We start from the raw sequence: 18,023 nt of genomic DNA on the forward strand, positions 1-18,023 counted from the left end.
GCTGTAAGACAAGATACATGGCTTTGGCATTTCCCCATTTTCCATCTCTCTGCACTTTCCAGATAGAAACAGAAAGCTTTATTCCTTTTGAATGAGGAAAGCTTGTACCTGAGAGCTATTTGGAGGTACTGCATTCATTTTCCTGTCTCTTGGGTCTCTGTATGCTTGACGAGGACATTCCAAGACCTGTTTCTTTCAGTCTCCTTAAGTACCATGAGCACCTGAAAGAAGCTCAGTCCATGTATTTACACTTCAGCTAAGGAGTAAATGGCTGTGGAGGAGCTCAGTACTGCTCTCACTGCCTAATGAGTCTTTACAAAGACACTGTCTTGCTGAGAGGTGCCAGACCCTTAGAAGGGGTTTCATGTGCTGGCTAGTTACAAATGAGAAAAACACATCACTGACCTTTCCCTGAAATCGAAGGAAATTTTCAGGATAGATGAAAAATTCATTTCAACTATTTTAGCACTGGACACTAAAAAATGTAAGTGTGGACAGAGCCTGAGGCAATATCTCCTTTTATAAGCAGAATGTAATATTCTAAAGCTCTTGAGAAAATCTGCATCCCACAAACATGAATCAGCACTGACAAAGACACTTGAATCACAGCAGAAGCAGGTGAGTAATCTTGCCTTCCACCATCTTGCATTGCTAATGCCTCTGGCATTGGTACTGGGGGGAAAGGACACCCAGGGCTGATCATGAAGGAAAAAGGCAGTGACTTGAAGATTTTGATGAGGTTGACATTGGGCAAAGGCCTTGTGCTATTTACCCCAGATCTAAAGGAACAGTGGAACAGTGACAGTTTCTAAGGAAGAGTTTCACAGGTGAGAGCAGGTACCTGTGAGAAGAGGTACCTTGGATCTGAACCTTTATGAGCCTGGAGGAGGTGATCTATTGGAAAGGCTGCACTTTCCTACGGGTGTTCTTGTATTATCCCAGGCAAAACAATCCTGAGGTGGGGGATTTTTCACCCTTGGACACACCAACCTCTCCCTTTCTTTTGAAGAGAGAAACCCAAAGCCAGTTTTAATGTACACACACTTTAGAATTCCATCCCCACCACTAGGGAAGGCAAAGATTTAACCATATAGTCTGGATCACACTGGGGATTCCTAATTAGTCAATGCAATTAGTGGCTCACCTGGACTTTTTTCTACTGCATCATCTCTTCTCAGGGGTCCCCAGCCTTGTGTTCACTATTTTTAATTTCCTTGGTAAGTGTAATATACAAGAACTTTTTCCAGGTTTTCATTTTTTAATGAGAGATACCACATTCCCCAGAATTTCACAGAGAGCTGAAATGTAAGAGAAAGCATATGAAGCACACCTGTCTGTATAAAGCCACTCATATGGAGAGCTCCTGTGTGCTAGGGTGGGACTAAGAGTAGGCTGACTTCATCCCAGCTTTCACATTTTGTACATCTGTCCTGTCCAATCTTACTTTTATTCATATTTCTCTACAATAAGATGTTTTTCAATAATTCTGTGTTATTGATCAAACCAAGCTTATATCTCAATTGCCTTAAAAAATGCAATCCTGCACTGGAATTTAAAAATAATAATAACAGTCTTTTTGCTAGCTTTGTTTTGAGCTTCATCCAATTTAACTACACCATGGCTCCTTACAGCTTTATTTCAGATATGTTTGCTTAATCTATTAATTCAGGGTTTTTTGCAGTTTCAGAGTAAGATTCTGGCTGATCATCAGTGTACTTCAGTATAATGTGGCTGCCATGTTCTGCAAGATGTATAATGAATTAGTACATGTAATTGTAAATAGTAGAGATGATTATAAATAATAAGGGAAAATAACAAAATACATGAAAGAAACAAGTAGAGGCTTAATAAAATGTTAATGACAGTGGATACTTAAAATAATTAATTTACTTAATGATTGATATAAATTGATATAAATAGATAATATTTTATCTTTGCACTGTCTTCAGTTATAATTTTTGATTGTAAAGTTGATTATTTTTTGTTTCTCAATTCAACATCATATGAATATGAAATAGTGATCTGCACTAGAAAAACTTGGTGGCTTCAACCCCTCATGTCCTCCTCAGGATGGCAGGTGTTATCTGGCCAGGTTATCCCTCCCAGGGACTAGTTAACAGGGACAGATCTCCTCCAGAAGGTGATTCTGAGCATGACTTTAGCTGAGGTAAACTGTGTTTGTCCTCAAATTTGCTTTTCTTTTGTGCAAATCCCTACGTCCATTTACTCTTGTTAGACAGCTGGTAACCCAATGAGTTTGCATTACAATATTCAAGCTTGCACAAAGAATGATTGCTCCTAGTAAATAAAATGCTCATTTGCCCTGGTTTTCTCACAGTGATCATTACATCTAATTTTATTGCTTTGCTGGTGAAAACCATAACATAGGACCTTTACCTTTGTAAATGAATTATTAGCCAGCAGGAAAAATCAATTGTGCACTGCTCAGTATCACTCAGTTCCTCAAATAAAGCTCCAAATTCTGAGCTACAGAAATGTTTCTACTTACATTTTAAATGAATATGTTTGTAAATAGTTTTTGGGTTTGTAGGGCTTTTTTTCCCTTTACAGACATATTTCAAGGTAAGGCTCACTCCACAGACACCTTTCTATCTCTTACATATGCCTCATGCTTTCACTCTTACTGGGAGCACTGAGGAGTGCAAAAATTCAGGTCAAACTCTTGTAAGGAGGAAATTAATTCATAAATGTCACTATGTCTACGTAGGATATTGTGATTCAAGAAAATTTCAGCTCTGGAAAGTCAACATCTAACATAATTTCATCCTTCATTGAGAAGTCTGCCACATGATGAAACTACAAGGAAGAATGACACACAGAGAAATTAACAGCATTATATTTAGAAACAGACAAGTTATAGAATGTGAAATTTTTTATACGACTGAAGGACTATTACATTCTGGAAGAGACCATTCCTTTTCTTACCAACTAGAAAAATTCTTTCTGTTGCTTATTCCTACGATGCAATAAAACCCCCTGCATGCTTCATAAGTCTGAATATCAACCAGTTGCTCATAAAAAAATGCCTTTTTCATGGCAATGGCATTACAGGTAAGATGTAAAGATTTTGTTTATAAGATGCTATCCTTGTTAGTCTCAGGTTTCTTAGGATTTTGGGGGGTTGTGAGGGGTTTTGTGGGGGGGTGGTTAGTGGGGCTGGGTTTGGGGGGGGGTCGTTGATTTTGGTATTGTTGGGGCTTTTGATTTTTGTTTTGTGTGGTTTTTTTTCTGGAGGGGTCAGCTTCTTAACTTGGGCACAGATGTGGGACTTGAGCAGATGGTGACAGTTCAGAAGGAAGTCCTGATACTCTGTGATGATACAGTTTGTGTAGTGTTTTGGCAGCTACTGCCACCCTATGGTTTTCCATAATGGATGATGAATGCTGCAGAGCTTTAATGTGTTGCATTTCTCCAGAAACCTCTTATAGGTCAGAGAGAAGATAAAGGATATTTCTTTTGTCTTACTCACTCCTTCTCTATGTCCCCTTTTCAGAAAAATCCCATCTGCAAAGAAAATCAAGTACGGCATGAGGCCATAGGTGGCATTAGGATGGTAGAATCTTTTCCATTGCATTTACAACTATGTAATTGAATATTAATTTTGGTTCCAAGGGTTTTCACTAACTGATTATATATGCTTTGTCAGGATAGATTTCACTCTTTTTTTTTAGGAACTTCAAAATGTACATCTGGAGAAAGCTTCCAAAACCCATTTCTTAAAGTTACTGCTGCTTTGGGAGCCTGTGTTTACATCATGGATGCCACATATAGACAGATCTGGGTTAAAGCAATCTGGTCTAAGTAGAGTGTCCTCAGAGCATTGCTTCCAGCAGAGCTCTGCCCTCCAGACACCAGCAAGTGCCCAGCCACAGGCTCTGATGTGGAAGGAGGACGTTTCAGATACCATTATTCCACTCATTGCCCTCCTTCAGGCCAGGGAGTACCCTTTGTGTGGAGGAACTTTTTTATTCTTTTGAGGAAGCAGGAAGAGGGATCACCTCTCATGTTGTATATCTTCTCTTTGGGACTGGAAGCTTCTTTCCCTTTGACTAACCCAGCTGAAACTAGGCAGCAGTGTAGGCTGTAGTAAATAACTCAGCTGGCTTGGAGGCAGAGATATGGACTCTCTCATATATTATAAGTGCACAGGCATCGGTTTCCCTCCTATATAATTGGGGACTGAAGTTCCATCCCCTCTGCCACACCCAACCTCACACCTATGCAGCGCACGAAGCCTGAAGTGCACCCACTGCTCCTTATCTTAGCCGACATGGAAACTGGATGTCCTCTCCTTAAGCCGGATCCCCAAACCCCGCTGCCGGCCGGCTCAGGAGCTGGCTCTGGGGCTCCCCCGAGTCGGGGCGCTCCCCGCCGCCGCGGTGCCCCGGCACCCCGCAGCATCCCTGCACCGCCCGCCGGGGCTCTGCGGGCGCTCCGTGACCCTCTCCTGGGCGCCGGGCAGCTCCTCTCCGCAGCCACCTGTAGCTACGGCTCATTTTTCCGCATTTCTCCGAAAAAGAGCTATTCTCAGCCCCGCTCCCTTCCCGCGTGCTTTACTTGAGTGAACCAAATGCCCATGTATCAGGAGCGGAGGTGGTGTCTTTTTGGGAAAGATGCAGCGTTTGTTTTCGCTGTCGCCTCCCTGCGCCCCCCGGGCGGGCAGCGCGGGACCGGAGGGGTGTGTAGGGCCGGCTCGGCTGCCCTGCCCCCGCCCCGGGGCGGAGCTGCGGCCCCAAATGAGGGACGATTTCACCTTTGGGCTCGGCTGCCTGGAGCGCCACTGGAATTACGGCCGTCCCGGTCCCCGCTCATGGCTCTGCGCTCCGCCGCTGGTCCCCGCTCCCAGCCCCGACGTGGAACAGCCGCATCCCCCCTGTAAAATGAGGGGAGCGGGATCTCCGCGCGGGCGGCGGGAGCCGCTGTTACGCCTGTCGGAGTTGAGCACGGAGGGAGGTGAAACAGCCACCTGAACGCGGAGAAACACCCGAACCGACAACAAGTAGTCTCGCCTGGCAGGGCGGCACGGAGAGCGGCCGGGGCCGGAGCCCGGCCGGGAGCAGAAGCCGCTGCCGCTCCTCCGGCAAAGGTAGCGGCGGGGCGGCGGGAGGGAGCGCGGGGCTGGCGGGGGAGCGGGAGGCTGATCCCACCTGCCCTTCCCCGAGATGCGCGCTCGCCTTCGTGATTTGTCTGAGAAAGTAGCGAGCCGAGCTCCACACAGACAGCTTTTCCTAGAGTATGCCTGCTGCCTGCGCTGGTGGGGTGCTCTGTATTTCTTCCCAAAAAGCAACCCTTTCCTCCCTCCCACGGTGGGGGTGGGGAGGAAGAGAAAAATATCTAAGCCTTCTTTTTTCCCCCTGGTTAAGCTGTTAGGACAATAAAAGATAGATGCCCATTAAATAATTAACCGTACACTTTCTGTTCCATCAGCTCGGTTCACACAGCCCCGCGAGGGAGAAGGGGGTGGGGACGGTGGCGGATCCATAGGCGGTCGAAGCAGCAGCAGTGCCATTTCGGTAGCCTGCTTCCAGGGGAAGCGGGAGGCAGCCCGGAGCTGTGCCCGGAGCGGGCGGGCAGGCGGCACAGCCCTTCGCGGCGGAGCGAGCGAAGCTGGCCGGCGGTGGGTGGCGGGCCGGGCCGGGCCGTGAGGGCTCTCCCGGAGTGCGGGTCCGCGGGAGGTCTTGGGAGGGGTCTGGGACCGGCCGTGACCGCGGGGAACGGTCCTCCTGCGGTGGTGCTTGTGGGGTTTCTCCTCGATTTCTTCTGTTTGCGTTTAAGGCAGAGGCTCGTTCCCCACGGACCTGCCGGCGACCGGCTGCCCCCCGCCCAGCGACCGGCGCGCCCCCCTCCCGATCCGCGCCGCCGCCTCCCGCGCTCTCCCCAGTCATGTCCCACCCGGAGCGATGGGGAAGCTCGAGGACAACGAGAGGGTGATCCTCAACGTGGGGGGCACGCGGCACGAGACCTACCGCAGCACCCTGAAGACCCTGCCGGGGACCCGCCTGGCTCTGCTCGCCTGCGAGTCCCAGAGCGAGTCCCCGGGCGGCGAGGAGCCGCCGCCGCCCCCCAACCCGCCGCCGCCTCCGGCGGGCGGCTGCCCGGAGCCCGGCAGCGGCTGCAGCCCCCGGGGCAGCGGCGGCGCCAGCGAGTTTTTCTTCGACCGGCACCCGGGGGTCTTCGCCTATGTGCTCAACTACTACCGCACCGGCAAGCTGCACTGCCCCGCCGACGTCTGCGGGCCGCTCTTCGAGGAGGAGCTGGCCTTTTGGGGCATCGACGAGACCGACGTGGAGCCCTGCTGCTGGATGACCTACCGCCAGCACCGCGACGCCGAGGAGGCCCTCGACATCTTCGAGGCACCCGACCTGCTGACGGGCGAGCCGCCCCCCGACGGCGACGACGACGACTTGGCCGCCAAGAGACTGGGCATCGAGGACGTGGGGGCGGCCGCCGAGGGCAAGGGCGGGCGCTGGCGGCGGCTGCAGCCCCGTGTCTGGGCGCTCTTCGAGGACCCTTACTCCTCCCGCGCCGCCAGGGTAAGCGCCGCCGGCCGGCGCTCCTGCGGGCGCTGGGGAGGCCGAGGGGCTGCTGGGGTCCCCGAGGGGGAGCCGGCATCGCGGGGAGGCTGCCCCGCTCAGGGTGTGCCTGCAGAAGAGATGCTTTGGTGGGCCCCTGCAAGGGGGACATCCGTCTGCGTGGGGTGGTGATGCTAGTGTCCCGTACATCTGCAGGCAATGTCAGGCAGCACGGGGGTCCCGCTGTGCCAGCATCCTTCCCATGGGAGTGTGCGGGGCTGAGGTGGGAGCTGTGCCCCGAGAAGCCTGCAAGGGAGACCAGAGTCACCCCCTGGCCTGTGTGGGGGTGTGGAGGGGGTGACTCACTGGTGAACCTGTGTGTGGGTGTGAGCAGGAGCAGCCCCAAGGCACCCTCATCCTCCCTGAGCTCCTGCATGAACGTGCCTTTGGGGCCGGGGCAGGGGGCCTGAGGTCTTGGGTTTGGGGTCAGGTGGTGACAGTGACACTGGAGAGCGACCTCAGTCCATTCTGAGCTTTGCTCTGTCTGCTCTGGTAGGTGATCCTGGTTCAACAAAGTAGCTGTGACAGGGGGTCACCCTGGCTCTTCCTCCATTGATTTCTCAGGGTGACCCTGGCTGGCTCAGTGACTGAGGGACTGGGGACAAGAGAGTAAGTGATCATACTGACTTTCTTTTACTTAGATAGGAGTTTCAGGTTTTTATGCTCACTACTTTATACTTTGATGTGTTGGATTTTAGTTCTATCTTTTCATTGCAGTTGTCAGGGGTGATGAGGGTTTGCTTTCAACTCAGGGCTTTAGAGCAAACAAATGGTTGTAATTCCTTTTTGAGAAATATGCAGTGGTGTCTCTAATTTAACCAGAACAGCAACCACCAGCAAATCCTCCCTCCAATACATGACAAAGGGCTTGTAAGAGGAAATGTTTGATTATAAAATGGCAATAAATATTTTGTGGCGTATTTATCAGGATTTCCATGAAGTATTCGGAGCTAAACCTCATTTTGCAGAAAGTCTGGTTATGGTGGGTGTAATCTCCTAATCAGTTCCCCTTATTCTGCTGGCAGTCTCATAGATGTGCACTTAGGTTTGTGGTTTAGTGACTTCTGGAACTGTACCCCATGGCATGATGCAGCTTCTGCCCACTCACCCTATGAGCTTATTGAGGTAAGTTAAACCAAAAGTAAAAGTCCTCACACTTATTACTGTCACTTACTGAGTACCAGAGTTGTTTATGGTTTTGAAAGTTGCCTACCAGTATGTTTTCCCTCAACAGCTGGCTCCAGTTGATTCTTAAAGTATGTTTTTAATAAAGAATGGGTTCTGAAGAAAAGTTACCAGAAGTGTCTATCTTTGCTCCTCAGTGCATACCCATATATCTCAGCTGTCGGGATCCTAAAGAAAATGTGGCTGTCAGTTACCTGACAGGCTGTAGTGTGAGCAGTGATTGCCCTGCAGGTTTTCTTTCACCTACTGTCTTGTGGAAAGTTGCTGACAGTGTCAAAATGCAGCTTTTATGACAGAGAATCTTCCTGCTCAACTTTTCTGGAGAACTGAGGAGTAGGGAGTAAATGTTAAATGGAAGATACCAGGAGAAGTAGGAAGGTAGGCATGCTGTTGTGCCTTGGAGTTGAAGTTGGGTTTTCAGTCCAGTCTTTGACAGGAGCTATAGGCTCTTGCTTTCCAAATTTTCCATCTGTACTAGGTCATCCTGAACCATTAGTGGCTTGGATGAAGATATTTCAAGTTTGCAAAATGAATACTGTAATTAACACTATAGTAGGAAATTGCAGCATGGCAATATTAATCTCTTAGAAGATAGAGTATTTACCTTTTTATAATTTAACTGGTTTTGAAGATTTTATTCTGATTTCAAACCCAGGCAGCCAGAATAAGGCAGTGTCAGAACCGTAACAACAGCGTCTAAATCTGTAATTTCATTTTCCGAAGATCTGTGCTTGATCTTTCAGGTAGGGAGACAATTTCGAGAATTTCTGGTGGGTTTTAAAGCATTAAAGTGAATTTGTATTTAAGGACTCGCATGCACTTAGTAAGCACTCTTGAACACAGTAATTTAAGGTGATGGTAACCTTAGTTTGGAACTGAGACATTATGTTTTTCCACACCTGAAACGAGAGCCCTTATTTTCTCAGTATTCTGGCAAATACACTCTTGTTTTATGTCAGCTGATTTGATGACTAACTCTAAAAACATTTGAGTGAAATCCTGGGCTTACTGAAATCAAGACAAAACTCTGTGAACATCAATCTTTGCCTCACAGTGTTAGTTACTGACTCATACACCAGTGAGATTATGGTGGGGCTGCTTAGTGGTAAACTTTCCTAAGAACTGTGATAATTATTTTCTTTTAGCATTACTGATTTAGGTTCACTAGTGTCTTTTTTTGGGAATTATGATGGTGATAAAAATGGGGTATTTTCTGTTAATGAAATGGTACTTAATATTTGTGATTTTCTTTATTTGAAACTGTGATCTCTAAAAATAGAAATTTATAGAAATTCAAATATAAGTTGCCATGGTAACCTCTTTGGGGATAGTGCACGCACAAGATTATTCTAGCAAGACCATCCAGTGATGTTATATAAATAGTGGAACTAGTTTGTTGACAAGAAGGTTTACTTTAGTCGAGATTCTAAAAAAATTCAACTTTTAGTGCATGCAGTTTGGTAGTCAGATAGCGACATCTACTAAACATGGGGCTTGTAATTCTGAAATATAATCCATGTGTATATGATTGCTTTGAAACCTGCAACACTTCCCTTTGTTTCCCAAGTTTAGGAGTTAGGTCTGAATGTTATTTCTGTCTTCATATTATCGTTTTGGATTTCACAGACCGTGAAATGAAATTAGAGTGCAGCCGTACTCCTTTCACTCCACGCGTAATGGAACGATCATTCACAAAAGGCTGTTTGACACAATGCTGTTAATGTAGATGTGGAAATCTACTGGCATAAGGTGCTCTCACAGGAGGAGGAGTCCTGGGTGACTCAATCTTTGTGTGTTGGTTTAAACCTGTCTGAAACAGACACCTTATCTGACTAAAACGTGTGCACTGTTTTGTTGGTTAATATCTCTAAGTGATTTTGGTGTCCAGTGGCTCCTAGGTGCCAGGTATTGTTTGCTTTAGTAAAGTGCAAAGATACATCTAAGCAGTTTGTAAGAAAGCTCAAGAGGCAATGTTAAGTGCTGAGTTCAAAAAGTGTCTGCAGGTGTCCAGCAGGAACTGGAATGCCAGTGCTCATCTCAGATATCATATTTCAAAGTAATTACCTCTAAAGCCTTTTTACTTTTGAGTAATAGTTGTAAAATGATGCTGTTTAAAGAAGTAATTAGTATTTGTCATTGATTTTTCCTAAGAATTATGGATTACTCCTTTGCTGGGTGCAGGAATGCAAAAATGGCCCTGAAATTCACCAGGTCCATAGCTATATATCCTTAATGTTTTGGGGAGACTGTAAATCTCTTTGTGGATAAGGAGCCAGTGGGGTGGTTAAGCAGTGCCAGAGTCAGCATGGCCCAGGGCACTTGAGCTGGCACTGCTGTTTGCAGCAGCTGAAGGCAGCTTACACAGCCCCTTTGCTATGGTTTTTATCTCTAGGAAAGATCATCATTACTTGGTTTACAAGGAAATACAAATCCTAATTAGCGAGTATTTGTCAAGTTTGCTGTAAGTAAATATTCACTGCAATGCAAATAAACCCACAAAAACCTTGCAGTCTAGGCATCAAGATACATCTTGAAAGTGTTCTTAAAAATACTGATGCTGCTTCATAGTGACATGGGGAGCTGTATTTGAGCAGTGGGTGGTATTTTTGGAGGGAAAAAATACCACCCTCCTCTGCTGCTTTATGTGATGTTTAGTTGTCAGAGATTCCTTTCAGTGTTCCATTGCATGTACACCAGCTTTTGGACATTGGGTGAGGTGAAGAATCAGCTGAAATGAGTGGGATGGGAGAGAGGAAAAATATGGTTTTATAGATTGCCTCGAGGCTAAAGATACAGAAATTATGTTGGAGAACATTCTTAACAAAGATAGCTTATGTCTTTATTTGGTGGCTTGCTTGCATTTTCTCCAGGTACCTAGATACCTGTTTTGATACCTGTCAAGAAAGCCTTGATTTAGGAAGCCTGTCATGTACTATGGTGAATGACTGAAGTGAGTTATATTTTTAGGGCTTTGCCTGTTCTGATGAAAGACAGGTTTTATTTTTGGTGGAAATAACACTACTGCATCAGTCTGAAATACTGTGAATGGAGTGGTGGAGGTGCATTGATCTCAGAATATATGTTTGTAGATTAATAGTGAATAGCAAAGGTTAGCTATCCCCACAGATAGGAAGCTCTTTAATACATAAATGGAAATCTTTACTCTGTCTTTTATTCAATGAGGAAAGCAGGTATATTTTAGATTTTACCATTCAATTATTAGTTAGGCAGACATCTGTCTGAAAATGGCACAAAGGAAATAGTTAAGGTTGATGCCTCAAAGAGGGTACTCCTTTTGTTGGTAATCAAAAGGCTGGATTTATTTACATGTGGGAAAATAGTCAATTACATTAAATAAGTGAGAAACAGTCATTCTGCTGAAAGCATTTATGCTGTGGGAGCTGTCTATTTTAAAGACACGTCAAGATGTGTTCCTAATGACAAAAGTCATACTGCATTACTGTTACAGATATTCATACACTCTGTAGCTTCATGCATACATGCGCTGCCCAAATCACATTGTAAGTGATTTTTATTAATTTACTTCTGGCAAGCTGGCTTTTAAAAGTCCTGACTGGAAATTTTAGCTTAATACATGATGTATAATCAACTAGCTTGATCTACCTTAAGTGTAAATGTTTTTTGATGGTACTGACATCAGAGAGGTAAAATCAGCAAGATTTCTGCCTTCCTAACTTCTGCCTCTTCCTCTACAGCTGTTCTGCCTGATGCTGCTAGTGTTTCCATGGAAACAAGCCAGCTCTTCGCTTCCTCTTCCCATTGAAAACAGCCTTCTCACTGTCACTTATTCATCTGGGAAAAGGATTTTGTCATGGCTCTGACATAAATGACACAGAGATGATCTGTCCTATCATTTCAGAAATAGATGCTATTAGGTATGTGCATGTGCATACAGCCAGATTGTCCTTCAGTGACTCTAAAATAATTTAGTTAATGGACTGAGGTTAAATTTGCTTTGGTGTAACTGGAAGTGGAAATCAACTAATTAGACACAGCCCAATATAGTAACAGTGTGAGAAATATTTTAAATTGAGAAGTCTGGCAGACAATGTTCTCTTTTTTATGTAGTTATTATAGATAGTAGTATTTGTCATGTTTGTTTACAGTGATAAAATTCTTAAATGCTTTACTTTGAGGATGAGAATTTATTCTCAAACTGATTAAGATGATGGTGGGAGGAATAGCTCACAACTTGGGATGAATATTGTATAGGTTTCAGTGCTACTGTCAGATGAGGAATCATGTTATGCACATCATGTGATGCAGTCAGAATATGAAATAAGTGATGCAACAAAACTGATATCTTCAAGGTTCTTTTATTCTTAAGGTGTTTGGTACTTAGTCCAAAGTAAATATACCAATCAATACCCTGTGAAGAAAACAGCATTTTTTGCTTGATTTGGAGAATTTGTGTTAAGTCATAATCAAAAAAGTTCAGAACTCAGACAAATTCCATATCCTTGATTAATATCCTTCACTGTAGGGACTTTAATATACTGTAAGAGAAGTTTGTGTAAAATTTGCCTATCCTTCTCTCCCTCAGTGGTCATTGGCAGAACGTGATTGTTCTCTTTCTATGAAGGTGCCTTGCAACTGGGGTAGAAGAATAAGAGAAGAGGAAAGGCTCCCTCTGTAAATCTTTAATGTTTTAATAATCTCTTATAAAAGTGATGTCCAGTAGTTTTAAGATGGAAGAAGCAAGTTCTTCTCATGATCAAGTGCTGTTTCAGCACTGTTCATTTCTCCAGAGATGGTTCCTGCTCGTTCTATGATTCAGATTTGTGGCTCATCTTAGGGAAGGAAAGTTTCCTTCAGCCATGACTGGAAAGAGAGGGTTTATGCTCTCTATATTTAGCACCCAATGGAGGTAGTGTGTTCCCTTTTAATTTTAAACTTTTCTTTAGACCGCATTTCTGTCAGCATGGTTTACATAAACTTACTGATTCAGTGTAAAAATTTGTGGGGATTTCTGCAGGGCTTTGGTGGTGGAATTTTTTTTTTTAAATTGTGAGTAAATTAGGCAAATAAAATATGGGTATAGTAATATTCAGAATATCAAGCTATCAGCTGTCAGTCTACTTAGTGTATTTCTTATAGTTATACAGTTCCTTTACATACTCTTGTTCTTTCACAAGTACACACTTTTCCAGGATAAATCAGTAATTACACAGGAATAAAACTCTTATTTTAAAGAAATGTTAAGCAAGGCTATTCAATGATTTTGTCTGGAGAGGAAATAGGGGAACTACGTCCAGTCTTACGTGTGCTCTTACTTCCAAAGAGCCTTCTCTCTGATGTGAGGGCTGAAACACGAGGATATTTCGCACGTCAGAAATAATTTATTCTGATGAACAAAATATTCAATTGGGGTAATGTGCAAGGACATAGTAGTATAAATTTAGCTTGGTGATATTTATCAACATGATCAAAGGGATTCAAGTTGTACTGATGACCTGGTACATTTTTTTCCCTGTAGTGGAATACATGTGTATATGTTGATATAACTAAATGGTAATTTTGTCAGATGCTATAGAAATAGCTGTAGAGAATGAGCATGAATCACACGTTTTTGGTGGTTTTTTTTTTTTGTTTTGTTATACTAATTTGTTTAATTAACATCTTTGTTGGTACTTTATGATGACTAAAGCAGTTTGGAAAGAAAAACTCCACTTCCATCTGTTAATCGGAAGTGTTAAAAATAGAATGCCATCTAATCACATGAAATACAATGTCTTGTGATTTGTCATTTGCTTTACAGATTTCCTGGCTGAAGTGGTGGCTTGAAGCTTAAAAATAAAATCATCTAATTATGTATTATAGTAGTGTGTTGATATTCCCCCTGCTGCTTTTAAGTTGAAAATTCTGAGGTGTTGCTGGGGTTTTGGTCTTTTTACCAGTAGGTTAATTATTACAGTAGTGTGATAATTCAGTTCTTTCTTGTTATAGACAGCCTTTTGTAGTTTCTTAGTGTTTCTAGGTGAAACTTAGATATTGCTTCTTTGATATATTCCAGCAAAAGGCTGTAAACAGGGAACAGTCTCTTAGCCCAATGCAGAATAGTGTGGTAGAGTTCATTAATATGCATGAAGTATGACACTCAATATGATCTAAGCTTGTTTCTGAAAAAAGTGTAGTTTTAAATAAGTATAGTTTAAAGTGTTTACATTTTCATTAGTGTATAGCATAGAGAATTACATTTTTTCCACTCTGCCTAGTCTTTATAAAAGGGTAAATATCCCTTGAAGGTTGTGCATTTGGCTTGGATAATTTTTAGAGTACTAAAGATATTGTAGCTATATAGCAGTAAACTTCTTTTTAACTGTTTAATTCTTACCCTAAGAGAAATAATTCTTCTTTGGCAATGACTTTCACCCTGCTAAAATGCTTGTTTTGATGAAAGCACAAGGCTATTCCAATATTAGGGATTTGATAGTACCTGGGATTTTCGAGCAACAGAAATCAAATGCTGAAACTCAGTTAATGGCAGAGAAAATTGCATTGGGGAAGATGAAATGTAGTGGAGTTGAAAGAGGGGGGCTGTGGAACAGTGCTGGGTACATGTTGTTGCCATAGTGCAGGGCACAGGCTGAGTCCCTGAGAGTTTTGCAGGGGGAATGTGTTGGTGCCTGCTGCAGCCCTGAGCGAGAGTTTAACCATCCCCAACAGCACCCTGCTGCTGCTGCTGGACACTCTTAAGGGGTGGGGGGAATAACAATGTCCTCTAGTCACATTCCTGTTGGTCTAAGTAATTTCTCAGATTATGGACGTTCACAAAATATATTAGGCTTTTGTATGCTCTGAACGATAAGATTGAAGATAATAAAATAAAATGTAGTAATTAATATTTTATATAAAGCCTGTCCAGTAAAATAGCTTTAATGTTTTTATTAATGTAGATGCAAAAATTATTATAGGAAAATGTAAAAATGTTTTTGAAGTATACAAATGTCTGAATATAAATTTTCTTTAGTTCTTAGACAATATCAAAGGAGATGTCCTCAGTAGTCCTTATTTTTGCATAGGTATTTAAAAATTCTCTGAACTTTTCAAGTGAGCAATAGTCTTTATTGGGTGTTGGTAATCCTACTAATATGAATGACAATTATGTTTAAAAATTGGTTTCAGGAGTGTCTTCATTTTCACACTATTAACTGCTGAAAGCTGAAAGAGATAATTTTGGTATTTTTTAGTAGTAGCATCAAAAGTGTTACACAGGTCTTTTTTGTGACAGGAATTTTTCGGTATTCTAAGTTTAATCCAGATATGGTTTGGAGAAGAACCTTATTTGTCTTCCTGGTTTCTGATCTCATTTGGAAAATAAATTTTCTTGCATTTGCAGCTCTAGATCTGACACCTACTGTCAGATTTTCATTTGAATTTTAGGATGTAATTGAGGCACAAGCACATCTGAATTTCACCTTGAACATTCTTCCCTTGGTCTGAAAAATTATTTTAAAAAATGGTAAATAACTCAGCTGGGTTCCAGTTGTGCCTTTCTACAGCTTCCTGAGAAGGGGAAGTGGAGAGGGAGGTGCTGATCTCCTGGTATCCGGTAACAGCATGTGGGAATGGTTCAAAGCTGTGTCACAAGTTTAGTCTGGACACTAGGAACCATTTCTTTACCAAGAAGGTGGTCACACACACTGGAAAGGGCTTCCTAGAGAAGTGGTCGATGTCCCAAGCCTGTCAGCATTACAGAAGAATTTGGGCAGTGCCCTTAAAGCCATGCTTTAACTGTTGATTCAGCTGTGAAGTGGTCAAGCAGTTGGATTAGATGTTTTTTGTAGGAGCCTTCCAACTGAAAGAATCTATTCGATTCTAAAGAAGTAAGTTCTGGTTTTCCAACCTTACTTTCTTTCCTTTACAATGGAAAATCAAGTCCTTTTATCTAGTAATGATAGTGTTTCATATTTTCATAGTTTAAAAACAAAAGTGTATATGGTAAAAGATATATAATAAATGACATCAACTTTTTCTTTTAGGGTAAAAATCAAACAGGGTAGGATTTCAGTGTAGGTATTGAACATCAGCTTTGCTGTATAACTCATTATCTCTTCATTGTATGGTAATACTATATGTTAAATTGATTTAAATTCTTAAGGCATCTTAATCCTTTGGCCAGTGAATTTTATTGCTGGCTGTATTAGAGACTGTTTGAATATAGTTCAAATTTGACAATTGAGACTCTTGACAGCAAGACAGAGTAATTTTCCTGATGGTCTAGGTGATATACCTGTGCAGCTTGGAAAAGAAATGGCTGTGGTTGTCATTTGTCTCCAAAACAGGCATGTGAAACTAATAGTGCAGTGACCTGTGAATGGTCAAAGAAACTGGTTTGATGCATTGCAGCTACAAGGTCTCCTTGGTTAGTCATTGCATTTTTAAAATTGGTGCTTCGATAGCAGAAAAAATGAAATGGGGGAATTAAAAATGAAAATAAATATTTAATAACAGGGAAAATTACGTCTTGGGGAAAAAGAAGAGCTGTTATGGACTGAAGCAAAGAACATGTTTTCATTGTCTTGGTTTTTCAAATATAGCCAGCCAAACCTTAAAACTGGCAAAGATGTTTCAGGTTGCATGTGTGTTTCTTTTGACTATGTTCACTGTTTTAAGGATGGAAGATGCTGAGTTTTTGTGAACTGCAGGTTTATCTCCTTAAACTTTTTGCTTCAATTGCCATTTCCCTAATCTTTTTGTGAGATGGGAGCTTTGATCTTTCTGTCTTTTCAAAATTGCTTCCCTAATGACTAGATTATGACATTTTTGAAACAGCTATGGTAAGTAGGTACAGTCTGCACCTCCATCCAGGAGCTGTGACAGCAGTGAGTGTCTCTTAGAATTATCATTGACGGCTCTCAGAATTGGTTCTTCCTTGCTTCTTCACTCTTCAGCTGCACTGTGTTGCATTCAGCATCTTGCACTGTCGCTGAGCCAATGACTAGCTATTCTAGTACTTCTGAATCAATGCCCTTTCCAATGCTTTTGTATTAAAATTTACCATTTTGCTATGGCTTGAAGTGCAATGATAGCTGTAGATACCTATCTACTTTAATAGCTGTGTTAGCAGTTTTCCTTTGAAAGTGTGGTAGTTCACCTCACTTACTGAAATGAAAACTCTGCAAAATTTCAATGACTTTGTATTCTCAACAATTGAAAGACATTTAAATTTAGTATTTGGTAGCAGAAATGTACCCATTAGTCTCTAGAGAAGTGAAGATGTAAGTTTACATTGGGTTTGTATTTCATTAGAGCAACCTCTCTTGCAATGCAATCCTGACAGATTTGTGAGATGAAGACATTACTCTTTGAAAAGATACCTGCTTTCTTCAAATGTGAAGAGCTAATTTTCTAAAATGTGAAGAAATATTAAAATTCTATTTTGTACTGCTGCTGTTTGTATGCTCCTTGAAAATAAGGATCAGGAGGTGTCTGTTAGTAATTATAATGAACAAACTTTGCAAATCTTATTTTGTTTGTTTACTGGCAAAGGAATTTTAAAATAACAAGGTAATTGTTACAGTTTCATAATCACAGGGTGAGTAATATGTTGCTTCCAGAAACCCAAGCCTTGTCTGTGGTTGGGAAAGTCTTCAAAAAAGTGGAGGCTAAAGGAAAGTGTGTGACCTAAATTTTTCATTGCAATTCTACTGTTCAGACAAGTAGTGTGACAATTGTGTGCACTGAAGAAATGTGAAAATGGGGTGAAATGTGAGTGTGAGACAGAACGGAGAATGTTTGGGATCCTAGTGCTTTCAGACTTGAGGTGATCTTATCCATATATACAAATGTGGATGCAGGTATTTTGTGTGTTTATACAGATGTATGTACATGCACAGACATACACATACATTTATAAACAGACTAGTACATAGGTGTTTCTAACCTGTAATTATGATAGTCAGTAAGATTTTATTTTCATTTTATTTTTTTGATTTCCCAATTTGTCCTTGAAGATTTTAATGAAGAAGGGTGTATCCTCTATTTCATCATTAATTCAATGTTCTTGCTTTTACATGTTTAATTCAGTTCCTGGCTGTAACTTTGAGTAGACTTTTGTGGACTGTATGAGTATCTTGCTTTCTTAGGCTATGATGGATCAATCTTACTAGATATGCATCTATATTACAATATTGGCATACAGTAATTAATCATGTTTGATAACAGGAGTAGTGTTCCATTCCTTATAAATTTTATCTCAGTGAATGTGGGAGAGACCTGAAG

At 42.3% G+C, this 18,023-nt stretch overlaps 1 protein-coding gene and 1 long non-coding RNA gene across 11 annotated transcripts in view; both read left to right on the top strand.

Annotated features, from left to right (window-relative positions):
• The first annotated feature begins 4,654 nt into the window (after positions 1-4,654).
• KCNC2 (potassium voltage-gated channel subfamily C member 2) overlaps positions 4,655-18,023 on the top strand; it is a 101,528-nt gene continuing 88,159 nt past the window's right edge. For 3 of the 10 annotated variants that reach the window (XR_013182408.1, XM_077178822.1, XM_054632046.2), the window contains exons 1-2: positions 4,656-5,107; positions 5,797-6,554. Coding sequence is in view for 9 of the 10 variants with exons in the window: in XM_077178822.1 (XP_077034937.1) it covers positions 5,922-6,554 (633 nt within the window). In the remaining variant the exon portion in view is untranslated. Of the gene's footprint in view, positions 5,108-5,476; positions 5,639-5,796; positions 6,555-18,023 lie in introns of those variants that run through there. The other 7 variants (XM_077178823.1, XM_077178819.1, XM_054632044.2 and 4 more) reach the window with 7 other exon arrangements.
• LOC143694139 (uncharacterized) lies at positions 7,209-11,608 on the top strand. The gene is made up of 3 exons (XR_013182409.1): positions 7,209-7,718; positions 8,434-8,521; positions 11,495-11,608. It is a non-coding gene; the product is annotated as an uncharacterized LOC143694139 (long non-coding RNA).

The sequence above is a fragment of the Agelaius phoeniceus genome, chromosome 5 (genome assembly GCF_051311805.1).
Source record: "Agelaius phoeniceus isolate bAgePho1 chromosome 5, bAgePho1.hap1, whole genome shotgun sequence".
NCBI classification, from domain to species: Eukaryota; Metazoa; Chordata; class Aves; order Passeriformes; family Icteridae; genus Agelaius; species Agelaius phoeniceus.